The sequence below is a fragment of the Eleutherodactylus coqui genome, chromosome 3 (genome assembly GCF_035609145.1).
Source record: "Eleutherodactylus coqui strain aEleCoq1 chromosome 3, aEleCoq1.hap1, whole genome shotgun sequence".
In the NCBI taxonomy this organism is placed as follows: Eukaryota; Metazoa; Chordata; class Amphibia; order Anura; family Eleutherodactylidae; genus Eleutherodactylus; species Eleutherodactylus coqui.
This window is the reverse complement of record NC_089839.1, coordinates 226,200,889-226,228,441: the sequence shown is the minus strand read 5'-3', so window position 1 is coordinate 226,228,441 and position 27,553 is coordinate 226,200,889. Positions and strand designations below refer to the sequence as shown.

The window sequence follows — 27,553 nt, the reverse complement described above, 5'->3', positions numbered from 1 at the left end:
TATACAGCCACCACTAGGGGGAGCTCACTACATACAAGTATATACAGCCACCACTAGGGGGAGCTCACTACATACAAGTATATACAGCCACCACTAGGGGGAGCTCACTACATACAGGCATATACAGCCACCACTAGGGGAGGCTCACTACATACAGGCATATACAGCCACCAGTAGGGTAGCTCACTACATACAGGTATATACAGCCACCACTAGGAGTTCACTACATACAGGCATATACAGCCACCACTAGGGAAAGCTCACTACGTACAGGCATATACAGCCACCAGTAGGGTAGCTCACTACATACAGGTATATACAGCCACCATTACGGGTAGCTCACTACATACAGGCATATACAGCCACCGCTAGGGGAAGCTCACTACATACAGGTATATACATCCACCACTAGGGGAAGCTCACTACATACAGGTATATACAGCCACCACTAGGGGAAGCTCACTACATACAGGTATATACAGCCACCACTAGGGGGAGTTCACTACATACAGGCATATACAGCCACCACTAGGGAAAGCTCACTACATACAGGCATATACAGCCACCAGTAGGGTAGCTCACTACATACATGTATATACAGCCACCATTACGGGTAGCTCACTACATACAGGTATATACAGCCACCACTAGGAGAAGCTCACTACATACAGGCATTTACAGCCACCACTAGGGGAAGCTCACTACATACAGGTATATAAAGCCATCACTAGGGGTAGCTCACTACATACAGGTATATACAACCACCACTAGTGGGAGCTCACTTTATACAGGTATATATAGCCACCACGAGGGGAGAACTCACTACATACAGGTCTAATACAGTCACCTCTAGGGGAAGCTCACTACATACAGGTATATACAGCCACCACTAGGGGGAGCTCACTACATACAGGTCTATACAGCCACCACTAGGGGGAGCTCACTACATACAGGTCTATACAGTCACCTCTAGGGGGAGCTCACTACATACAGATAAATACAGCCACCAGTAGGGGGAATTACTACATATACATGTATACTTATTTAGATCTTGTTGAAAAAGAAAAAAAAAGCGTTCCTTTTAGCTATATTCTTCTACCAAAGTTGAACACCTTAAACAGGATATTCCATTTTCATCCCATAAAAACAGCTTACCCATAAGTGCAACATCATATTCAATCTGGAAGACTGCCTCCTGGCTGCACTGCCGGAGAATGTTCAGTGCGTCACAGAGAGGAACATTGTGTAGAGCGATACCGTCCACACACAGAATCCTGTCTCCGACTTTTAAAGTTCCTTCCCTGAAAGGGAAAACATGAAAAGATGAGCAAAATATGTCACCAAACACAGGAGAAGAGCAAACTGCAAGAGCAATTCATTAATAGCACTATTATAGTAGATATATGCTCGTACATTGGGGGGCAGTATTACAGTAGTTATATTATTGTATATAGGGGGCAGTATTATAGTAGTTATATTCTTGTACATAGGGGGCAGTATTATAGTAGTTATATTCTTGTACATAGGAGGCAGTATTATAGTAGTTATATTCTTGTACATAGGAGGCAGTATTATAGTAGTTATATTCTTGTACATAGGGGGCAGTATTATAGTAGTTATATTCTTGTACATAGGGGGCAGTATTATAGTAGTTATATTCTTGTACATAGGGGGCAGTATTATAGTAGTTATATTCTTGTACATAGGGGGCAGTATTATAGTAGTTATATTCTTGTACATAGGGGGCAGTATTATAGTAGTTATATTCTTGTACATAGGGGCAGTATTATAGTAGTTATATTCTTATACATAGGGGGCAGTATTATAGTAGTTATATTCTTGTACATAGGAGGGCAGTATTATAGTAGTTATATTCTTATACATAGGGGGCAGTATTATAGTAGTTATATTCTTGTACATAGGAGGGCAGTATTATAGTAGTTATATTCTTGTACATAGGAGCAGTATTATAGTAGTTATATTCTTGTACATAGGAGGGCAGTATTATAGTAGTTATATTCTTGTACATTGGGGGCTGTATTACAGTAGTTATATTCTTGTACATTTTAGGGGGCAGTATTGCAGTAGTTATATTATTGTTTATAGGGGGCAGTATTATAGTAGTTATGTTCTTGTACATAGGGGGCAGTATTATAGTAGTTATATTCTTGTACATAGGGGCAGTATTATATTAGTTATATTCTTGTACATAGGAGCAGTATTATAGTAGTTATATTCTTGTACATAGGGGGCAGTAATATAGTAGTTATGTTCTTGTACATAGGGGGCAGTATTATAGTAGTTATATTCTTGTACATAGGGGGCACTATTATAGTAGTTCTATTCTTGTACATAGGGGGCAGTATTATAGTAGCTATATTCTTGTACAGAGGAGGCAGTATTATAGTAGCTATATTCTTGTACATAGGGGGCAGTATTATAGTAGCTATATTCTTGTACATATGGGGCAGTATTATAGTAGTTATATTCTTGTACAGAGGAGGCAGTATTATAGTAGTTATATTCTTGTCCATAGGGGGCAGTATTATAGTAGTTATATTCTTGTACATAGGAGCAGTATTATAGTAGTTATATTCTTGTACATAGGGGCAGTATTATAGTAGTTATATTCTTGTCCATAGGGGGCAGTATTATAGTAGTTATATTCTTGTACATGGGAAACACTATTATAGTAGTTATATTCTTGTACATAGGAGCAGTATTATAGTAGTTATATTCTTGTAGAAAGGGAGCAGCATTATAGTAGTTATATTCTTGTACATAGGAGTGATCTGGATTATGGTTTCTCCAGCAGGCTTCAGGGTATTTTGTCGCTTCCGAATTGTATCGTGTGCACACATCGTGGAGCAAATTAGACACAAGCTATCAGCCTCATATCCAAAATGGCTCTCTGCCCAGAAACAGCCAGACAGGACCTTTTATTGTACAGCATAACATGGGCGTGTAACAGGTTACATCAGTAACATATAAGATTCTCATTTGTCGGATCATATAGAATCTCCCGCCTCTCTGCCCACCCTTCCTCACGTCCGCCATAGTATGGACTTTGTCTTCTTTAGCATGCAGACAGCCTTAAGGAATTCTGTGTAGTTGACAAATCATTGTTTAACTAGCTTGTGTGAGGAGTGGAAGGGGGCCTAGGTAAACACTCAGTATTAAACACAGGATATACACGTAACACTATGGCCCTTAACTCTTAGAGGCTTCTTGTGTAACTTCTATGTACTTAACTAACATTACATCAAACATCCTTCACCATCCCATTGTCTAGTAAATACTATGATTAGATTGTGTGTCGATCAAACTCCAGAGCTAAAAGTCATTACAACAGCATAACACATTGGTTTATATAAATCAATAGACATTTTATATTAATCATCATGTCTACTACAGGAGTAGTATTATAGTAGTTATATTCTTGTACATAGGGGGCGGTATTACAGTAGTTCTATTACTGTATATAGGGGCAGTATTACAGTAGTTATATTCTTGTACATAGGGGGCAGTATTATAATAGTTATATTCTTGTACATAGGGGGCAGTATTATAGTAGTTATATTCTTGTACATAGGGGGCAGTATTATAGTAGTTATATTCTTGTACATAGGGGGCAGTATTACAGTAGTTCTATTACTGTATATAGGGGCAGTATTACAGTAGTTATATTCTTGTACATAGGGGGCAGTATTATAGTAGTTATATTCTTGTACATAGGAGCAGTATTATAGTAGTTATATTCTTGTACATAGGAGCAGTATTATAGTAGTTATATTCTTGTCCATAGGGAGCAGTATTATATTAGTTATATTTTTGTACATATGGGGCAGTATTATAGTAGTTATATTCTTGTACATTGGGGGTAGTATTATAGTAGTTATATTCTTGTACATAGGGGCAGTATTATAGTAGTTATATTCTTGTACATAGGGGCAGTATTATAGTAGTTATATTCTTGTACATAGGGGGCAGTATTATAGTAGTTATATTCTTGTACATAGGGGGCAGTATTATAGTAGTTATATTCTTGTACATAGGAGGCAGTATTATAGTAGTTATATTCTTGTACATAGGGGGCAGCATTATAGTAGTTATATTCTTGTCCATAGGGAGCAGTATTATAATAGTTATATTCTTGTACATAGGGGACAGCATTATAGTAGTTATATTCTTCTATATAGTGGGCAGTATTATAGTAGTTATACCCTTGTACATAGAGGGTAGTATTTTAGTAGCTATATTCTTGTATATAAGGCACAGTATTACAGTAGCTATATTCTTGTATAGAGGGTAGTATTGTAGAGTATTTTGTGTAGTATTATTTATAGTGTTAATGTGATACAGGTGCAAGAAGATATTAGCACTTAACCCATTCTTTCCACATAATCCCCTGGATAAAGACACCTGCAGTAGCTTAAAAAAATGAACTGACACATCAGATTAAAGATTAACTCTTGCATGCACTCCAGGTGTCCATCACTATCTGCACATTGCTCTCAGTTATCGTTCTGGATGATTTTTCTATGCGCTTAACTGGGCGAATTATAATGACAAATGCTTTAAGTCGTCCCTGATATCCGACAGCGGCTCACTTTGATCAGTACAATCTGCTTAGGTCTGTCTGTCACCGCTGGGGCACCTGCATATCTTAATGGAAATTTTGCTCATTGATTTAATGTTAAGAATCAAGAGACTTTAAGACTGGAGGATTCTGTAAGGATTCGGGCAGCTTGGTGGACAAGGTTATTTTGTCAAAACCATTCTGTTGTGGGGGGGGGGGGGGTTGTAACAGCATAAAGAATGGAAGGTCAATGAAGGTCATACAGAACGGTGATGTCATTACAACAGAAATAAGATTTACAATGCTTTTGAATATAAAAAGAGTTCTCATGTAAATTTAGTCATTAAATTTGCTTTGTATAAAACTGCAAGTCCCAGCATACCGAGACTACTCTGCAAATTCTACTTTCTGAATGGTTGGCAGAAATCGGGCACAGACCCCATACTTCTACTGCATGGGTTTGTTACAATGTATCATTCTTCATACTACAGACTCATATAACTGTGTAACAATAAGTGTGAAATACAAAATGTGACAGAAGCCTATGGTATGAAGATCGTTTGGTTCTGAGCTGCACCTAGGTCTCTATATCAGGCCGGGCTCATATTTATTTCCTTCCAAAAAATCCATCCAATAGTCTAGAATGTTCCAGAATCCATTATCTCTTAGGATCGCTTGCCTCTGGATTAAAGGATATTCAAAAGCAGCATTTATATTTCACCACAGTTCTTTAATCCTGTCCTAGTTACATGTATAATAAATATTCACAAAGAGTGAGCTCAGGGCAGGAAAATGGAAATTATCGTATAATGTAATAGTGAAAAATAGGCGAATCCATCCTCCATGACGGCAGCGCTGCTAGTTATAAAATGTTCTGGTTTATTAGGCTGATGGTATACGCATATATCAAATCTACGGTAATTTAGAGACTTTGCAAATACATTAAATCATTGTACTTTAGATCCTGTACTGCTCCTGAGTTACATCCTGTATTATCCTCCAGAGCTGCACTCACTATTCTGCTGGTGGAGTCACTGTGTACATGCATTACTTATTCTGTACTGATCCTGAGTTATATGCTGTATTATCCTCCAGAGCTGCACTCACTATTCTGCTGGTGGAGTCACTGTGTACATGCATTACTTATTCTCTACTGATCCTGAGTTATATGCTGTATTATACTCCAGAGCTGCACTCACTATTCTGCTGGTGGAGTCACTGTGTACATGCATTACGTATTCTGTACTGATCCTGAGTTATATGCTGTATTATACTCCAGAGCTGCACTCACTATTCTGCTGGTGGAGTCACTGTGTACATGCATTACGTATTCTGTACTGATCCTGAGTTACATCCTGTATTATACTCCAGAGCTGCACTCACTATTCTGCTGGTGGAGTCACTGTGTACATGCATTACGTATTCTGTACTGATCCTGAGTTACATCCTGTATTATACTCCAGAGCTGCACTCACTATTCTGCTGGTGGAGTCACTGTGTACATACAAGACTTATCCTGTACTGATCCTGAGTTACATCCTGTATTATACTCCAGAGCTGCACTCACTATTCTGCTGGTGGAGTCACTGTGTACATACAAGACTTATCCTGTACTGATCCTGAGTTACATCCTGTATTATACTCCAGAGCCGCACTCACAAGCCTGCATGCTGCAGAGCTGAAATCTCCCAGCAATCCTGCAGCATTCTTATCCCACCCCCTGTGCAGCCTGACCAGAACATGAATTATGCCGTTATCAATTGTGTTAACCCTCTTTGTTTGCATCAGTGACTGGCAAACCAGTGATGACAGATTATCAGAGTTTTGGATTATCAGCATTGTCTAGTATTGACATCACTGGATTATGCTCATTTACATTGTATTTTTGGCTGTGGCTTCCGCGTGTGGAGGAGAGTAAATCTTTCCAAAAAGACAGGACTTTTATTTAACGGGGGAATTAGACGCGGCGTTCATCCGCCGTCCTAAACTGTCTGCCGTGGAATTAAAGCGACATTAGCAGTCATTTGCAATATGCCTCCCGCTCCCTGCCTGTTGTAAGTAATAGGGGGGATGGATTTATGAAAGCGCCAGACTGCGGATCCTGCTGCTGTTCTCACAAATGCTGCATTTAACCTGTTGTGTGCTGGGCGGTCGCACATCCTACCGGGATTATTATACAGACGCATAACAGGTTCTCTTACGGCTTCTCCTACCTATCTGCCGGTCCTCCTGGTCTCACATAGGTTATCACCAGAGGCCTCGATTTGTGCCAGTCGTCCTGAGCCCCTCCTGCAAAGCAAGATACACCAACTCATTAATAGTACAGCGAGTTTTCCCCCTCCATCCCAACTCAGACCTGTTTGATGATATTTCGCCACTTTGGAAGCATTCAGTACAAAGGTTTAACGTATAGAGTATCTCCTGGACTGCAGGCAGAATCTGTAACAGTACCCCCTACACAGTGCACTGCGTGCCTGCTGGAGCGCCTCGGGGCATCTTTGGTGAGACGACCCCAAGTATAGAGGCAACCCGAATGGGTAGCATCATAGGCTATATTACTATGGTGGAGCTTGGTACTGGAATATTAGATATTCTGTATTATTACACGCCTGATTAAAGGGAAGTCCACTGTGTACATATTTAGGGTATGTTCACGCATTCCATAAATGTTATGGATTTTACAGCACTCACAGTAAAATCATTGTGCATGCGATTTTAACCCCTTAGTGACTGTCAATATGTCTTTTTACAGTAGTCACTAATGGACTTTAAACCCGCACATACATCTTTTTAAAGTTGGTAGCTTGGAGAGTCTAATAGGCTGCTGTCATAGGCTTAGCAGAATTAATTATATAAGTAATGCTGTGTATTACCCTAGAGATCAAAGGATCACATCTTCAAGTCCCCTTCAGGGGGGCTAAAAAATAGAGTCAAAAATTCAATTTAAATAAAGTTTAGTTTAAAAAAAACAACAAAAAAACTAATAAAGAAAAATATAAACTTTTCCCCACAAAAACACTTTTAAATGGACAAAACGCCAAACATTTTTAAAAGAGCGGCACATAATAGGCATTACTGTGTTCATAACCACCTAGGCAGACAATGAAAATATTTTATTTGTCTCGCATGGTGAATGCTGTCAAAATAATTTTTAAATAATAATACCAGAATTGCTATTTTTCTTTTGTTCGCCTGTCAAAAAAGTGCAATAATAAGCAATCCAAAAGTCACGTGTACCTCAAAATGGTAATACTAAAAACTACAATTTCTCCTGCAAAAAAACAAGCCCTTACAGAGCTCTGCTGCCGGAAAATAATAACGTGCTAGGTCTTGGAATACGGCGATGCAGATTCAGTTTTCTTTAAAAATTTGCTTTTGGTGCAAAAGCAATTAAAAAAAATCTCTAGAAAACTTGGTATTGCAGTAATTGCGCTGATCTAGATTAGAACGTTATTATGGTATTTTTACCGAATGGTGAATGCTGGGAACCCAAAAAACAATGGCGGAATTTCAGGGGGTAAAGGTGCATATTCCGCCAAAAGAAATGTACTAAAAGTTATAGAACACATATACAGCAAAAGTATTTGGCCACTGCATGTTTTTCAGAAAAAGTGCTTTACTCTTCTATTTAGTAAGGTGTCGGCCCTCCTCTTGCTTGTATTACAGTGACAACACGTCAAGGCGTACTTCCCACAAGTTCTCTGTAAGTCTGGACAGGAATAGCTCGCCATTCCTCGTGCAAGGCTGTGAGAAGAGATTGTTGTGAGTTCATCCCACAAGTGCTCGATTGGATGAATGAATAGTTATTACAACATGAGCAGCTTTTTATTTTACCCATGTCCTTCCCAGCATGCCGTTTGGCAAACTCAGTATTTGCATATTTGCTGATTTTCTGCAGTGTCCAAATACTTTTGTCCGTATAGTGTATGTACCCTATAGTGAGGCCATTAAAAACAGGCCCTTATATGGCTGTGTCAATGACTTACGTCTCCTGCAATGCAACAATACAATTTATTTGGTCCTTGAGACACAAAACAGGACGGTCTCTAAGGGGTTAAGAAGTCCCATCCACGTACTGTGGAGAAAATCTGCTATGTAAATTGACCTGCGCTGTATATCAATTTACGCTGCAGATTTTCACCCCTTCAAATGAAAGGCTGAAATCCACGAAAATGCGGAACAAAATCCATACAATTTGGATTTAGTGCTGTGGAAAATCTGCATAGTGTAAACATTAACACGTACACACCCCTCAGAGCAGACCCTACTCTTAAAGAGACAGACACTTCAGTTTCCCCTCTACATGCTGAGTTGCCATCGAAGCTGCAGAGCTACAGTACAGCTTTCTATATGGATCTCCGTTCCCTCTGGTGATTACAAGGGCAGTTCACAACTGAGGATAACATGGGGTGAAAGCTCACTGGAGCATAAATGGAAAAATACCGCAAGCTGCATCTAGACTTCGCTAAGCGATCCTCCTGCGCTGCCCCAAGTGGTCGTCTGGGTTCGTGCAGTTTCATCATACAGATGCTGACTATTCCACTTGTTTTCCAGGCTGATGCTGTGCAGCTAGAACTTGTTATTACAGCTCAATCTGGGAATATCCAGAAATGCACAATATATACAGGGGCCACACCAGTCACCGGTATAATGTTCACGTGGCGTAGAGCGGTCTGATAATACGGCAACCTTTACAGCTCCCAGGAGGGTTGTTAATCAGCTTTCCACAAAAATCCCAAATGCAAAATCTGCCCTATTATGTAGCAGTTTAGAACGGCTCAGAGAGGAACGGGTGAACTTCCCGGTGGGCCCTGAACCTGGGTGGGCCCTCAGCCCCCTACAAGATATTGGGTAAATGGGAATCCACCAATCCTGCCCACTGCATTCTCCATATGTTTCAAGACGTACGCAAACACAGCAAGAAATTGGTGAGTGAGGATCAGGCAATATTTGCATATAACTGTACAGGGGCCCCCAGAATAAATATTACTGCTGGCACCCAGTCCAACACGGAGTGTGGGCACATACATTGCAGCAGAACTTTACCATTAGCAGGTTTACCGTTCCGGAGTCTGGGATGGGACTGAATACAATTTTTAACAACCAGAGATGCAAATTTTAGGAGCAAAGGACTCTTAACAATGGGCGCAGCCTGACTTACCTCTCATCACAAACCCAAAGCTGTTCCCTTCTTTGCACAGGGTGATCTCCAGCGTCTTTGGGATGATGGCGGCATTATTATCTGGGGCTAGGAATAAAAGACAAGATACACTGAGGACTTTGTAAGAAGGAGAAATGGAAGATTCATCCAAATCACCCAGGGCATCAATATCTACATTCTCCCTGACTCCAATGGTGGCAGTTATGTACGTATACATGTAATCCCTGATGACTGCAGCAAAATGCTAACACAGGACAGCATCAGGACCCAGTGCGACGGCACCCGGAACTGAACAAAAGCCAGGAGCGAAGAGGAGAAGTATATGGTGTGAATTATGTTAAGGGTCTGGTGTAGAGTCTGATGTAAAACAGGTTCTGCTGCAATTAAAAGTTATCCCCTTCTACAGGAAATCCACAGGATAGGGTGCAGCTTGCTGATCAGTGGGAGTTTCACTACTGAGACGCCCACCGATCTCCAGAACGGGACTCCGGTTTCCAATTCTGCCTGGCACTGCGGAGCTCACTTCACCCTCCGGAGTGACGTCAGCATAAAGGAAGCACTGCCAAGCATGCGCAGTCAGCACTCCGTTCACTTTCAATGGAACTGCGTAGATATAAAAGCATTACCAGCTCGGGTATCTCAGTCAGTCCCAATAAAATTAATGGAGCGCCGATTGCGCATGCTCGGCAGTGCTTTCTATATGCTGATGTCACTGATATTGAAGGGGTCTAATAATGTAGGGGTCAGATCTGGGCTGTGATATTAATATGGAGGTCTGACTACATATAGGGGGTCTGATATTAAAGTGACCCTCCAGTTTCAGAAGAAAATTCTGCCCTGGGACTAGGGAGGGCAGGGGTCTCTTACCTGCACTGTCTTCCTGGCTCCTCCATTCCGTTTGTTTGGTGCTGTGTTTTCGGATGGCCTGATCGCTGTCACTATTTTCTAGCAATTTAATAGACGCTGCAAAGTGCTCTATGATTGGCCAGTGCAGCCAGAACAGCTACAGTGGATTGGTAGTCCTAACACTATTGATGCACTTTAGATGCTCTGAAAGTCTAAAGATGGCGACAGCCATCTTGGCCGCCTAAAATACAGAATCGGCAGAAGGATTGGCCAGGAAGAGAAGATAAAGTACAGGTAAAATATTGACTTTTAATACCTATCAGTAGGTTAGGTGATAAAAACAGATTGGTGAGGGTCTCGCCACTTCTCTGCAGGATCACTTCACCCACCGCAGTGAGGAGGAGATTGAATGTAGCAGTGGTCACACATGCACTGCACCACTCTATTCATTTCAATTCGGCTGTACAAGCGTTTGGCTATCTCCGGTAGCCTCATTGAGGGTGAATGGAGCAGCATCGCGCATGTGTGACCACTGTAACATTTAATCTCCTAACTGCAACTGATGCAGTGAGTCTGCAGTGAGGAAGTGGGGGACCCTTGTTCTTGGTATTAGTGGGGGTCTCAGTGGTGAGACCCCCACCGAAAAGACCTTTATTGCCTATCCTGTGACTAGGTATTGAAAGTCAGTTTAAGCACAACCCCTTTAAGATCAGAGCCAAGAATATGTTCATGGGATCTGGTATTCATATAAGACACCTGAATATATTTAGGGGTCTGATATTAATGTAGAGGGCCTGAATATATTTAGGGAGTCTGGAATAAATATGTGGGATCTGAATATATTTAACCATCCCGTCAATAGGACCACTTCAATTTTGTCATGACCCGCTTCTGTTCCCAGGTTGACATCTGTCCCCTATAACTAATTATAGGTCCAGCAGCCAGACATAATCTGGTATTGGGATCTGTGGAACAATGCGGGATTTGCATAATACTAGAAGCCACCTTGAATTTCCTTGACCTGGGTGGACATCCTGCAGCCTTGGGCTTTGGTATGACTCCTTGAAGACCCATATACTCTTATACAATAAAGGATATATAATGCAGTGTATGACCTCACTTACAGACCAAGGGCAACTCGTACTCCACCTCCAGCACCACTCTCTCCCCCACATTCTTCAACAGGCTTATAATCTCTTCATGGCGCAGTTTTGTCAGATTAATGCCATTCACTGACTTTATATAATCCCCGATATTCAGCTGGTCACTTCTGTAGGAGAATAACATAGTAGTCATGAAACTTGCTGCAGGTCAGAAGCACCACAAATCGGGAAGCAGAAGGTGGAGCTCACCTGGCTGCCAAGCCTCCTGGCCTTAGGTTGGACACTCTGGGTTTGCCATCCTTGTCTGTGCCCCCTGAGATGGTAAGTCCCAATGTGCTACCCTCTTTCTTGATCAGCTCCACAATTGTCACTCCGCGGAACTCCTCTGAGAAGCAAAGTAACGACAACAATAAGTCTTCCCCTCATTTTGAGTGTTTTTTTATACTCTCAAGACTAGCATTGTGCGAACTAAAACAGTAGAACCCTGTTTCAGGTCAAATTTTGCTAAAAGTTTGGTTCGGTGCAAACCCAAACCTCAGGTGGTTTCTCTCAGCCTAACCCACTAAAATTCTTCTTTTTGCTTCTTCTTTCTCCTTTTAAAAAGGAATGAAAAAGAAGAAGAAGAAGGAGGAAATAGAAGAGGGAGGAAAAAGAAGGAGATAGAAGGGGGAGGAAAAAGAAGGAAATAGAAGGGGGAGGAAAAAGAAGGAAATAGAAGGGGAGGAAAAAAGAAGGAAATAGAAGGGGGAGGAAAAAGAAGGATATAGAAGAGGGAGAAAAAAGAAGGAGATAGAAGAGGGAGGAAAAAAGAAAGAGATAGAAGAGGGAGGAAAAAGAAGGAGATAGAAGAGGGAGGAAAAAGAAAGATAGAAGAGGGAGGAAAAAGAAGGAAATAGAAGAGGGAGGAAAAAGAAGGAAATAGAAGAGGGAGGAAAAAGAAGGAAATAGAAGAGGGAGGAAAAAGAAGGAAATAGAAGAGGGAGGAAAAAGAAGGAAATAGAAGAGGGAGGGAAAAGATGGAGATAGAAGAGGGAGGGAAAAGATGGAGATAGAAGAGGGAGGAAAAAGATGGAGATAGAAGAGGGAGGAAAAAGATGGAGATAGAAGAGGGAGGAAAAAGATGGAGATAGAAGAGGGAGGAAAAAGATGGAGATAGAAGAGGGAGGAAAAAGATGGAGATAGAAGAGGGAGGAAAAAGATGGAGATAGAAGAGGGAGGAAAAAGATGGAGATAGAAGAGGGAGGAAAAAGATGGAGATAGAAGAGGGAGGAAAAAGATGGAGATAGAAGAGGGAGGAAAAAGGAGATAGAAGAGGGAGGAAAAAGAAGGAGATAGAAGAGGGAGGAAAAAGAAGGAGATAGAAGAGGGAGAAGAAAGAAGGAAATAGAAGGGGGAGAAGGTAATAGAAGGGGGAGAAAAAAGAAGGAAATAGAAGAGGGAGGAAAAAGAAGATAGAAGAGGGAGAAAAAAGAAGGAGATAGAAGAGGGAGGAAAAAGAAGGAAATAGAAGAGGGAGGAAAAAGAAGGAAATAGAAGAGGGAGGAAAAAGAAGGAAATAGAAGAGGGAGGAAAAAGAAGGAAATAGAAGAGGGAGGAAAAAGAAGGAAATAGAAGAGGGAGGAAAAAGAAGGAAATAGAAGAGGGAGGAAAAAGAAGGAAATAGAAGAGGGAGGGAAAAGATGGAGATAGAAGAGGGAGGAAAAAGATGGAGATAGAAGAGGGAGGAAAAAGATGGAGATAGAAGAGGGAGGAAAAAGATGGAGATAGAAGAGGGAGGAAAAAGATGGAGATAGAAGAGGGAGGAAAAAGATGGAGATAGAAGAGGGAGGAAAAAGATGGAGATAGAAGAGGGAGGAAAAAGATGGAGATAGAAGAGGGAGGAAAAAGATGGAGATAGAAGAGGGAGGAAAAAGATGGAGATAGAAGAGGGAGGAAAAAGATGGAGATAGAAGAGGGAGGAAAAAGGAGATAGAAGAGGGAGGAAAAAGAAGGAGATAGAAGAGGGAGGAAAAAGAAGGAGATAGAAGAGGGAGGAAAAAGAAGGAAATAGAAGAGGGAGGAAAAAGAAGGAAATAGAAGAGGGAGGAAAAAGAAGGAAATAGAAGAGGGAGGAAAAAGAAGGAAATAGAAGAGGGAGGAAAAAGAAGGAGATAGAAGAGGGAGGAAAAAGAAGGAGATAGGAGAGGAGAAAGAAGGAAATAGGAGAGGAAAAAGAAGGAAACAGGAGAGGAAAAAGAAGGAAACAGGAGAGGAAAAAGAAGGAAACAGGAGAGGAAAAAGAAGGAAACAGGAGAGGAAAAAGAAGGAAACAGAAGAGGGAGAAAAAAGAAGGAAATAGAAGAGGGAAAAAAAAGGAAATAGAAGAGGGAGAAAAAAGAAGGAGATAGAAGAGGGAGAAAAAAGAAGGAGATAGAAGAGGGAGAAAAAAGAAGGAGATAGAAGAGGGAGAAAAAAGAAGGAGATAGAAGAGGGAGAAAAAAGAAGGAGATAGAAGAGGGAGAAAAAAGAAGGAGATAGAAGAGGGAGAAAAAAGAAGGAGATAGAAGAGGGAGAAAAAAGAAGGAGATAGAAGAGGGAGAAAAAAGAAGGAGATAGAAGAGGGAGAAAAAAGAAGGAAATAGAAGAGGGAGGAAAAAGAAGGAAATAGAAGAGGGAGGAAAAAGAAGGAAATAGAAGAGGGAGGAAAAAGAAGGAAATAGAAGAAGAAAAAATGAAAAAGGAAATAGAAGCAAGTCACAGTAATCTTTTAGCCAATGCATTGTCTCTTTTCACACAGGTAAATACATTGTATTGAGGGGGTATATCTGACTTATATTGATAAAAAAATTTACATTTAAAACACAGTCTGCTTGTGGGTTGCAGTCTCTATTGCTTTGCACAGTTGAGTAATTAGGAACAGGGTTACTAAATCAGGGTCTAATAAATTGCATCTGTGGAACGTCCTCTGTCCATTCCAAACAGAGGAAGAACAGAAGCGCTACAGATAAGAACTACATAAATCAAAACTTAAGAGAGCCTATGTGCCAGTATTCTCACTATACTGTATTCAAAAGGGCCATTTACATGGTACAATTATCGCGCAAAATTTGTTCAAATGAACAAATTCGCGCGATAATCATCTCTAAAACTACGACCATCATGCACTATTCATTTACAGTTTGTTGGTTGCTCACTTTCAATCAGCATGGGCAGGCTAGACAGGTCCTGGTGGTGGGAGACTCAATTATTAGGTGGACAGACTGGGCAATCTGCCACAAAGGCCAGGTTAGTCGAATGGTGTGTTGTCTTCCTGGTGCTCAAGTTTGACACATCATGGATCGGGTTGACAAATTACTGGGAGGGGCTGGTATATCCAGTGGTCATGGTACACATTGGCACCAATGACAAAGAGGTAAGTGGAAAGGCCTTAAAAATGATTTTAGAGAACCAGGATGTAGGCTTAGGGCAAGGACCTCCAAAGTGGTATTTTCTGAAATACTACCTGTACCATGTGCCACACCAGAAAGGCAGCGGGAGATTAGAGAGATAAACAAGTGGCTCCAGAGTTGGTGCAGGAAGGAGGGGTTGGGTTTCTGGAGAACTGGGCTGACTTCGCTGTTGGCTACAAGCTCTGTCGTAGGCACCTCAATGGGTAGGGTACAGCTGTGCTGGGGGAGAAGATGGCTAGAAGGTTAGAGCAGTGTTTAAACAAGGGCCTGGGGAAGGTGGGGGTTGGGTGGGGAGCAGCACAAGTGAGATAGGGGGGAAAGACAGTGTAGACAGTGACCTGGGACTAAGTATTGGAAACGGAGGCGAAGAGGTGGGAGGGGTTAGTACAGTTAGAACTGACAAAACAGTTAATAGGGATACACTTAATATAAAAAAATAACGAAAATCTTCTAAACTGTATGGGGACGAATGCTAGGAGGCTGACCAATAAAGTAGACAAACTGGAAGTAATAATGGCTGAGGAAAACTACAACATAGCAGGAATAACGGACACCTGGTTGGTTGAAAGCTGTGACTGGTGGTGAACTTACAGGGTTACAGTCTGTTTAGAAGGGATCTTAAGAAACAGGAAGGGGGAGGGGTTTATATTTATGTAAAGTCCTGTTTAAAGCCCACACTGTGGGAAGATATATGGGACGGAGTTGAACATGTGGAGTCTCTATGGGTAGAAATACATTGAGGGAAAAATAAAATCCCCATAGGTGTTTTTTATAGACCAAATATAACAAAAGCCACAGAAAATCTATTACTGAGGCAAATAGATGAAGCAGCAAATCACAATGAGGTCATTATCATGGGGGACTAACTATCCGGATAACCTGCGGATCTCATAAAAGTAACAAGTTTATGTCAATTACTAAAGATAATTACCTAACACAACTTGTACAGGACCCGACTAGAGGGACGGCCATTTTGTACTTCATATTAACCAACAGACCTGACAGAATACCAGGGGTGCAGGTTTGGGGGGCACCTGGGAAATAGTGATCATAATAGAATACATTTCAACTTGTCTTTCCAGAGAGAGTTTTTTTTAGAGGAACTACAAAAATACTAAACTTTAGGAAGGCAAAGTTCGATCAGCTCAGAGATGACCTAAACCATATTCACTGGGACAATGCCTTCAAAAATAAGAGTACAAATAATAAATGGGAAACATTTATGAACATCTTCAAAAACTACTGTGAGCGTTTCACAGTAAGGCAGCGAAGAAGCATTAAAAACCTATACGGAAAAAATTAATTATGTAATGAGCAGATAAAATGAAACGTCAGATGAGATACAGAGTGATAAAGTAAACTCTCCACTAAACATGACCAGTCTAACCCAGGAAGTAGTGCAGAGCCGTCTTAAAAAGATTAAAATAAACAAATCACCAGGTCCCAATGGCATACACCCCCAGGTTTTAAGGGAACTAAGTAATGTGATAGGCCCTTGTTTCTTATATTTAAGGAGTATAGCCAATGTGGTGCGGATATTCAAAAAGGGGTCAAAATGTGAACCTGGAAACTACAGGCCGCTAGGTCTTACTTCTATTGTCGGTAAAGTATTTGAAGGGTTTCTAAGAGATGCTACCCTGGAGAACCTCAAGGAAAATAGCTGTATAACTCCATATCAGCATGGGTTTATGACAGATCGCTCCTATTAGCATCTATGAGGAGGTAAGTTCTAGACAGGATCAGGGAGAGTCATTGGATGTTGAGTATCTGGACTTTTCCAAAGCATTTGATACGGTGCTGGATAAAAGGTTAGTATATAAAATGAGAATGCTTGGTCTAGGGTAGAATGTGTGTAAGTGGGTAAGTAACTCGCTCAGTCAAAGACAGCAGAGGGTGGTTATAAATGGTACATACTCTGAGTGGTACTAGTGGGGTATCACAGGGGTTCGTTTTGGGCCCAATTCTTTTTAATATATTTATTAATGACCTGGTAGAAGGATTGTGCAGTAAAATATCAATAGTTGCAGATGATACAAAACTATATGAAGAAACACAAGAGAAGACACACGGCGGTTGCAGGAGGATCTGAATAAGTTGGAGACTTGGGCAGAAAAGTGGTAAATGAGGTTTAACACTGATAAATGTAAGGTTATGCCCATGGGCAGGGAAACACGTCACCATTACACACTAAATGGGAAACCACTGGGTAACACTGATATAGAAAAAGACTTGGGGATTTTAGTTAACTGTAAGCTTAACTGGAGCAACCAGTGTCAGGCAGCTGCTGCCAAGGCAGTTAGGTTCATGGGGTGCATCATGAGATGTAGGGGCACATGACAAGAACATTGTTCTTCTTCTTTGGTCTGACCAGTGATTTGTACATATGGAATATTGTCTACAGTTTGGGGCACCGGTACTCAAAAAGGACATATCAGAGCTTGAGCGGGTACAAAGGCAAACAACCAAATTAATAAATGGAATGGGTGGAATACAATTCCCAGAGAGGATATCAAAATTGGGATGATTTAGTTAAGAAAACAAGATGGCTTAGGGGGTGACCTAATAGCTATGTATAAATATATCAGGGGACAATACAGAGATCTCTGCCATCATCTGTTTATACCCAGGAGTGTAACAAGGGGGCATCCTCTACGTCTAGAGGAAAGGAGGTTTCTACACCAACATAGAAGGAGGAGGAAATAGGGGGGACAAGAGCTTACAGTCTATGAGGAAATAAGGGGACACTAGAACTTAGTCTATGAGGAAATAGGAGAGCCACAAGAGGTAGCAGCGCTTGTTCTGTATGATTATATGCAAGATGACTGACAAAGAGTAGTACATTCACCAACTACTATCCATGTATGTACAGATATGGGGTGTGGAGGAATATAGTGGAATGAGGGGGATTGGGTTCTGAGGGGTAATCTAGAAGAGGGACAAATGGAGAAGAGTTAGAATGGGAATGTGATAGGTCTTCCTATGGAGATCTGTAGTTAGGGAACGCTTAGAACTGTGGATATTGATGATTACCGTGACTGCCTGGTGCAGTGCATTCCAGACAACTGGTGCAGCTCAGGAAGAGTCTTGGAGACAGGATGGTGAGCCTTGGACTATGGCAAAACCTAGTCTAAGGTCATGAGCAGAAAGGAGAGCACAGTTAGATGAGGGAGAATCTATAGGGCGGTGCAGCACTGTGGAGAGCCTTATGGGTGAGAGTGATGGAGTTTAATTGTATTCTATAGCGGAAAGGTAAAATGCTGTAATTGTGTTTTTTTGCCATTTCGCCCCACTTAAAGGAGGTAGCACAGGAAGAGATCACCAATGAACTGAGTATACTGACGGGGCCAATATTGACGTTAAAGTACAAAGAACTCCGCTCTGGAGCAAAAACATTGCTCATCCAGTTACAGTTTAGTAAAGTTGTTTTTTATTAAAATAACCCTGGCCTCCGTCTATCAGCTGCTGCGCCGTCCGGAACCTGCGTCGCATCACCACCTGTGACATAAGAGCTGTTTCTGTGGAATGTAGAGTACAAAAAACAGATTGCAAGGGGCCGATAAGAGAATAATCAGAGAGATGGCGGATTAGATGAGCATAGGTCAGGCCGCCATTACATCCCCCACAGTGGCCGACATCCAGCTATCCAAGACTGTGCAGGAATATAGCTTCTGTCCCACTCTAGTTGTAGAACTAGCATTGCTCTGGAAGAGTAGGATGAAACGACAGCCTCTGGATAAACTATAGGACAAGGGAAACCATTTCCAAAATATGTGCACCCCACACTCGGTATGCGGGAAACATTCTAAAAATATTAACGGATGCAAAGAAAAAGCAGCAAAATGTGTCGGGTACCAGCTGCTCCGAGGAATTGAATTAGCACTTAGGAATGGCAGAGAAAGGGCACAGCGAGGGTTAAACTGGCACACGGCTGCGACGGCTTCTGGATGACTGACTGCTCGGCTGGAGTCCTCGTCCGATCAGTCTCACCTGCTGCTGCTAGAATTACCGGCTGCCCGGGCCGGCTCCTTACACGCCCTGCACACACATCTTAATATGACTGCAGATGGCACCTTGCGGGGATATTAATGCTCTCTCGCTGCGGTTTAATTTCTGTCCTGACAAAAATGTAAATTGTAGTTTCCGGGGCCCCGCTGCTCCGAGGCGACTCATGTGGAGGCAGGATTATTCAGGGCAGCTGAAAGAACGCGTGTCAAAAAGTCGCTAAAGTCCACGCAGTTGAATATGTACTGACAACTGAAAGTGTTCACCCCGAGGGCCGGAGCGCAGCTAGCCATGAGAGCCTGACAAGGTGCACTGCAACGGGAAGCTGCATTATCTGCTGGAGTTCCCCTTTAAGATTACATAAGTGGTGCCCCCATAGCTATAGAATGAAGTCGGGGGCCTCTCTTCTTGTGCCAGAACAGAGAGGTGAGCATTTTCCATCCCTTGGCAGGGCCTCTGTGTAGATATACCCCCCCTATATAAAAGGAATGGGGGTGCCATTATCCTTCTCCTGACCTTGACATAGTTAAAGCGAATTTCCACCATGATAGGGCTGTATTCACACGGCTGTTATTCTCACGCGAGTTTTATGCGTTGCAAGACACAGAAAACTCACAGCAAACTAAAACCCATTATGTACATGTGCGATTTTTCTCACACACCCTGTGCTAATTTTTGGGCGACCTTGCCTATTATTTTCCATGGGACCATCAAAAAAAAAAAAAATCGCTTCACACTCACCTGCAGATGGGATTTTCCTAAGAGTGTGATGTGATTTTCTTATTTTTCCTACTGATGCGTTTTTTTTGCAAAACACATTGCACTCACATAGAAAAACCCATGTCTACCAGCGCGATATCAATCTGGGTTTTTCGGACAGGTATCGCACATGTTTGTGTGAATACAGCCTAATACTTATACATGGGCACAACTAGTATTTAAAGTGCATTATCAATCTGAGAACTTTTGACCGATATCACGCTTGTAAAATTACGATTTTTGTATGCCATTTGCGTGAAAATCAGGTTTTTGAAATAGACTATATATGTGACTATATAGTTGGGTTTTTTTTGTTTTTTTTTCTCACCAGCTAGGGGTGTTTTTTTTGGGAAGGGCTTATATTTCAAGCCCCTCCCCAAAAATCATTGCTGCGGAGGTTGCCTGCACGTGACAGTTTAAGGGTAAATAAATGACCTTGTTGGACACCTACCTGGAATGCTCTGACGTCTGGAGACCAACGCAATGTCGTTCCCCGACAAGTCTTTGCTTCCTTTGGAATACGGTCCATCATCTAGAAGAAGAGATGGGAGACTTAGAATACAGAAGAGGACGGAGAAGGAAACCAGACAATCTAGCGGTACTAGGAGAGTCTTACAAGACGGGAAACAAGGAAAATATTATGACGAACATTTAGTAAAAAAACAGAATTCTGTCATAAAAAATTTGCAACTTTTGAGCAGTCTTAACCACTTTTCCGGAAAGTGGGTGGGCCTTGTTGGGATGGAGTGTGGCCATATGGATCAACTGATTAAGGTTGGCAGAGGAAGTGGAGATATTTTCAGGTGGAGGGTCATGTGACACAAATAGAAGATGAAGAAAGTAGCTAGACCAGGTACAGTGAACCCATTACATAATGACTTATTGTGATGATGTACATTAGATTTTACAATGTTAGTCTGTACTCCTTTAAAGGGGTTGTCCAGGTGTAAACCACTGATAGCTTACTCTCTGCATAGACTATCAGTAGTAGATCAGAGAGGGTCTGACGCCTGGAACCACCACTGATTAGCTGTTCTCTGGGCTCATGCACTGATCTGATTTCTGCAGGAAGCAGACAGCTCTGTTCTCACTGCAGTGGCCAGTCTTAGTACTACAGGCACAGTTCCCATTCACTCCAGTGCATGTAATGGCCACTGCAGTAGGAACAGAGCTGTCCTCTCCCTGCAGAAATCAGCTCTGTAAACAAGCACATTTGCCTGCCAAAAAGCCGATTAGCATGGGTCCTAGGTGGAAGACCCCCGCTGATCTACTATTGATGGCTTATCCACATAGGCCATCAATTGTTTGCAACTGGACGACCCCTTTAATCTAAGTGGGCACTCAGATGCAGACAGCTAATGAAGGCGTCTAAGCCATGTCAGGCTCAGTGGTTGGCTTATTTCAGAAGTCTTGCTTAAAACTGATTTCTCCTCCCAATAGGTCATCAGTAGCTGATTCGTGGTGAACCCCACCAATCAGCTGTTCCCCTCGAGCCACTGCTCTAATATACAAAGCTGCTGTGTTGCAAGAAACAGACAGCACCATACATTGTGCAGTGGCCCAGAGTGGTACTGCAGGAGGAGATCCCCCCAAGTATCAGGCATTCATGACCTGAGGATAAATCATCAATGCTAAAAGTTGGTCAACCCCTTTAAGAGCAGGAGCTTGGGCATTTACCAGAACATAGAGGGAATAGGGGTGTCACATGACATTTTCCTAAATCCTTAGGGCTCATGCAGATAAGCGTATTTAGCCTGCTCACTGGGCTAGTCTGCTTGTACAGAGAACCATTTCTTGCGGAAGTAGACAGCTGCATTCCCAATGTAGTGGCCAGGCTTGATATTACATGCAAAGTTCTCATTGAAGTGAATGACCTGCAGTACCAAGCCTGACCACTGCAGTGAAAATAGAGCTGTCTGCTTTCTGTAAAAATCAACTCAGTGCGTGAGCACACTGAACCAGCAAACAGTCGATCAGTAGGGGTCTCGGACGGTGAATCGTAAGGATAGGCCATCAATAGTTTATAACTAGACAACCCCTTTAATCAGCTTTACAGTAACGCTTAGTTTCCACATACTGCGCCCATGTGTGGCAGCCAATGGCCGCACAATCTAATCTTGCTGATATTATCAGCAAGATCATGTGACTATTGGCTGCTGCGGGTTGACGAACTTTAAAAAAGCATGCAAATACCGCAGTGTAGAAACCCAGCCTAAAAACATCTGCTGGTATAGATAGCATTCAGAATTCCCTTTACTACTGATTACTGGCATTGAGATGGACATAGAAGTGCTTGTTCCAATTCCAATGGGATTGGACTCATTCTTAAAAAGCGGTTGTCCAGGGCCATTCCTATTGATGATCTATCCATAGGACAGATCATCAATAGTTGATCAATGGGGATTTGCCGCTTGGGATCCCCGTCGATCAGCTGATCCCCCGATTCGTGCCAGCTCAGGCTGGTAGTACAGGCAATGCTCTTATTGAAATGATAGCTGATTGGCGTAGATCAGTTAATTGGTGGGGATCCTGAGCAGTAGGAAAGGTCATCAATAGGAAAAGCCCCAAAAGTCCCAGACAAGCCTTTAATCTAAAATTCCTTCCGGATTTTCCAGACTATCGGAATGCCTGACTATGGATGCAAATAACGGAATAGCTCTACAACAAGGGGTGGAAATGCAAAAGTTTTCAATGAGTTCTATGAGAAAAAAAAAAAGACTTAAAAAGACTCAATACTCCATTAAATATGTGTTTCGTCGGCACCTCGAGAGTCATCCTTCATACTCTTCAAGGCTAGACGCCGCAATCTGTTTGTAGTCTGCGGACTGTAAAAATCCGACATATTTTACATGGTTGGTAACTTCGAGTCTCGATATCTCATGATTATTTTTTACTTTTCTTGTTCTATCAGGCTCTAGATAAGAAAGATTTCAAGGACCGCACAAGTCCAAGGCAGCCGAACGTCAGCTGTAAAAAAATGACGAGCTCCAAAAAATAAATTTCCCATCAGCAGCTCCAGGAGACTGAAATCACAGGAGCAACGCGGCGGTAAATTCTACGAGGAAAGGTATACGATAAGAGGAGGATTAACTGGCAACATCCTGTATGAGCGACGAGAGCAATCATCACTGCACCATGTACACCATTACTGCTAATACACTGGGGAGATGCAGATGCTCATTCGTTGGCCGACTGAAGCGTTTATGAGGGCATAAAACCGCTCGCTTGTCGGCGGCACATCTTACTATGTAAACGGGAAGCCGCGCTGCAGGCGAATACAAGCCGTATTGGGATGAATGATCCCATTTAAGATCTTTCGTCCCCATATTAGCCATCACCTGCCGTATGTGAAGGGCAGTAACCAGTACTGCTATATCGTTAATCAAAGGGCAGTAACGAGTACTGCTATATTGTTGATCAGTGCTCTTTAACCATTTCAGGACTGCCAAAAGACTTTAAATGTCCTGCAGTACTGGAGGGTGTATGGAGTGGGCTCAGGAACAGAGTCCACTCCATGCCTAACAGATATCAGTTGTTTCTAACTGATAGCAGCAGGTAATAGCATAGGTGCTGTGTTCAAAGCTGACTACGCGTCTAAACAGTCAGTAGATGGGAGGGACCCCTTCTTGCACCCCATCAGCACCTCCTGCAAAGCAATCAGAGGGTGCCAATGGGCTACCATGGGAGCCTGGAGCCTACTGAAGGCTCCCAGAGCTGCCAAGCCTAGACGTGAATACGTAACAAACAAAATAAATTGCTATATTTTGCAATACTAAAGTATTACAGTATATAATGCAATCAGATGATCACAAGTAGGGACTAAGTGGAAGACAGGGTTTAATAAAGTTTTAACAGTTAAAAAATAAAATATTAAATGTTCAAAAAGCCACGCTTTTCCCATTTTTCCTAGAGAAAAAAACGAAACAATTAAAACCCTGCATATTTGACATCATTGTACATAAAAGTCCAAACTACTAAAATATCACAATATTTTCACCTACACAGTAAAAGAAGGCACAGGGTTTTTCGATTTTTGGTGGGGAAGGGGGGGGGGGGGGGGGGTTGAGTCATGGTGTCTTATAGAGGGAAAGTGCTGAAATTCAGACCTGGCAGTCAGCTGTGTGATAAGGATCACGCATCCGCTCCATGGCAAGGGAGGAGAGCCATCCGTAGGTACAGTTTATTGGTGAGTGCCGGGGAGCAGCAGTAGTTCTCGCCGGTGCTCACCAATCAGTTGTACCTATAAGCAACTCTCCTCCCTGGCTATGGAGCCAGCAGCCGTGTGATCAGGATCGCATTTCTGCTCCTTAGCAAGGGAGAAGAGCTGCTCGTAGGCGCAGTTGATTGGTGGAGGAGAGGAAGCAGCAGCAGTTCCCACCGGTGCTGACCAATCAATTGTACGTATGGGGGGGCTCTTGTCTGCTCTGTAGCAGGGGAGGAGAGCCGCCCGTACGTACAGCTGATCAGTGAGCTCTGGCGAGAACTGCTGCTACTTCGCCGCCTCCTCCAATCAGCTGGAAAACAGGATGACAACCAAAAGGGCCACCATTAAAGGAGATGTCTCGAGGAAGCAGTGAATTTTTTTTTTTGCCCAGTCCCCCTAATTAAACATACATTACTAATTACCCCTGTAAATTACTTTCCTAGCTGGTTTCTACTTACCGTTCCAGCGTTTCAGCAACTTATAAAACTTTTTCCCAAGATGGCCGCCAGCTCTTTTCGCATCGCTTGCTGTAGCCCGACGTGCGCGCTCCCGAGACGCTACCAGCTGTGTCTCCATGGCAACCAGACGCCCCGCAGCCGCCGACCGGACCCCTGGAGTGAACACGGCCGACCTGTCACCCACCGCCAGGCAGAAGGTAACCGGCGCAGCCCCCCCCCATCACAGCGGCAGCCCCCCCCCCCGGCGCAGCGACAGTCCCCCCGGCGCAGCGACAGCCCCCCCGGCCCAGCGACAGCCCCCCCCCGGCCCAGCGACAGCCCCCCCCGGCCCAGCGACAGCCCCCCCCGGCCCAGCGCTAGTTCCCCCGGCGCAGCGACAGCCCCCCCCCGGCGCAGCGACAGCCCCCCCGGCGCAGCCCGGCGCAGCGGCAGCCCCCCCGGCCCATCACTTACCAGGACAGCTGGACGGCGGGACAGCTGGGCGGCTTCTCCGGACAGCTCGGCAGCTCTGCACCTTCCTCTAACAGAGGAAGGTACAGAATGGCCGCTCCAGCGAGCTCCCGAGCAGTGACAGCTCGTCTGCGCATGCGCAGAAGAGCTGTAGCGGGGAGCACACTGAAGCGGCTCGTGCTGGAAGGAGAAGACCGGACTGCGCAAGCGCGTCTAAAAAAGCAAGCTGCCGGCGAATTTAGACGGAACCATGGAGACGAGGACGCTAGCAACGGAGCAGGTAAGTGAATAACTTCTGTATGGCTCATATTTAATGCACGATGTATATTACAAAGTGCATTAATATGGCCATACAGAAGTGTATAACCCCACTTTGTTTCGTGAGACCACCCCTTTAAGTTGTCAGTCACCTCTCATGCAGGGTTTCTGGAAAGTTGGGTGATAACTAATGGAATTATCATTACATGGTCACTCAGCTCTTCCAGGATTCTGAATGCGAACTGCAGAGTTATGCTAGCATTTATACCACATACAATCACTATAACTAGTCAAACATGGTATTCAGGGCTCCTAGACAGCTGGGTGCCAGATAATAAGACCACCATTACATTTACACTCAACTGTCCCTGGATCCTAGTTGTTCTATGTTGACCTAGTGGTATATACTTCATTCCGAGGCGGTACTACTGCTCTTTATTCCTCCATCACTGCCTGGTCTGAGGGAGTTCAAAATATTTGTCCCCATTTTCCTCTAGATGTTTCCTATCATACAGTGCATCTTATAGAGCAAAACATACAGTAATGCCACAACTGCGAGTTTTCTTGGTATTCTGTGAATAAAAAGTGATCAAAATGATGAATGCACCCTAAAATAGTACTAATACAAATTACAGCTCATTTCACAAAAAAAAGAGCCCTCACAGCCCAATCGATGAAAAAGTTACAAAAGTTACAGGTCTCGGAATACGGCAACGGAAGGCAATTTTTGTTTAGGAAAATAAATGTATTTACTTTTTAAACAGAAAAATATATTTTTGTAAATCCGGCATCACCGTAATCGCACAGCCGCAAAGAACAACGTCCATGCGCCATATTTACTGCAATATTAACGCTGTAGAAACTCAACCCACCAAAAATAGGGCAACTGCATCTTTCCTTACATTTTTCCCCAATTAAAATGTTTTAAAAGTTTCTCCGTACATTATAGGGTATATTACATAGTAGCATTAAGAAATACGACTCGTGCCGCAAAAAATAAGCCTTCATATGGCCATGTCCATGGAAAGATTAAAACGTTATGGCTCCGAGAAGGCAGGGACAAAAAAAAAAAAAGGAAACAAATCTCCATCCTGAGGTGGTTAAGGCCGGCTGCACACAGGCAGGCGGATTTGCATTGCAGAAACCGGAGCAGGGGTCCGCCGCCGTATTCCGCAGCAAACGCCACCAATAGCATGTTATGGAAAAGCGTTTTTTCCTGCTCATGAGCGGAAGCCGTCCGATTCACGGCCCTTCCGCAATCATCATTGCGTAAAGGCAGGATCCGCATTATCGCCTAGCGATGGCGTGGCAAAATCTGTACTGCGCATGTGCGCTGCCGGCACATCCGCATTATGGAATATGAAGACTGCCAACAGGTACGCGGGGGTCACCAGCCGAGCACCGGGTCAGATTCTGCTGCGGGATCCCGCATGCGGAATCCGACCCGGCCATGTGCAGGCAGACCAACAGGCAGAGTACCTACCCATGTAAAAGGGCCTTGGAGGTATGTTCACATGAGGTGTATACGATGCACATTTCCCATCACTGATTCGGGTGCAGATAGTCTGCAGTGTATTGCAGTACGGGGCAAGTGGATAAGAAATCTGATACTGGCTTTAAATCTGCAGCACGTCAATTAACACTAGAGCTACACGGCGACTTTGGTCGTGCGACACGGAGATCTGAATACATCACTGCATATCAGGATTCTCAATGGAGTCGATTTGCAACATCCGACAGCGACACAACGGTCACAAAAATTCCCAAATGGTTGGATTATATTGGTTGCAGGTTGCAATTTGCATGCTACTTTGCCATCAGAGACTGCAATGCAAGCTACAATGCGACTGCAACTTGCCCGTAACTCGTCTGCAATTTGGACGTTTTTCCTTTTTTTTTTCAGCAACTCCAAAAACAGCAGATGTTTCGGCTGCACGAGTTTTCTGAGAATCGATGTCGTGCTGAGTATTTTCACCCTTTACTTAAAATGACGAGACGCAATCTGGCACAATCAGCATGTAACACGCGGATGTTGATAAGGATTGGTTGCAGATGCTCAGCTGTGGACAATATCCAGATGTATGTATTCTAAAAGTATACATTGACTATATCACCCAAGAGAGTCTGAGGGCAATTGGCATAACCATAACGTGCTGCGTCCCATGATAACATTTTGAATGATGCCCTCTGCCAAGCCTTTACTGCCTCTATGTAAAAGCTAGTGTGAGCGCACCCTTGCCTGCCATGTCGCAGCAAAATAAACCACACACTTCTGCAAAACCTTCCAGCATGAACTGATAAAGGA

The 27,553-nt window shown here is 43.1% G+C and overlaps 1 protein-coding gene across 2 annotated transcripts in view; it reads right to left on the bottom strand.

The window, feature by feature from the left end:
- Positions 1-27,553, bottom strand: part of GRIP2 (glutamate receptor interacting protein 2) — a 92,826-nt gene that overhangs the window by 51,288 nt on the left and 13,985 nt on the right. For both annotated transcript variants that reach the window (XR_010791246.1, XM_066597014.1), the window contains exons 2-7: positions 20,330-20,410; positions 11,939-12,074; positions 11,711-11,856; positions 9,741-9,827; positions 6,793-6,868; positions 1,156-1,301 (exon numbers count right to left, since the gene is read on the bottom strand). Coding sequence is in view for 1 of the 2 variants with exons in the window: in XM_066597014.1 (XP_066453111.1) it covers positions 1,156-1,301; positions 6,793-6,868; positions 9,741-9,827; positions 11,711-11,856; positions 11,939-12,074; positions 20,330-20,410 (672 nt within the window). In the remaining variant the exon portion in view is untranslated. The remainder of the gene's footprint in view (positions 1-1,155; positions 1,302-6,792; positions 6,869-9,740; positions 9,828-11,710; positions 11,857-11,938; positions 12,075-20,329; positions 20,411-27,553) is intronic.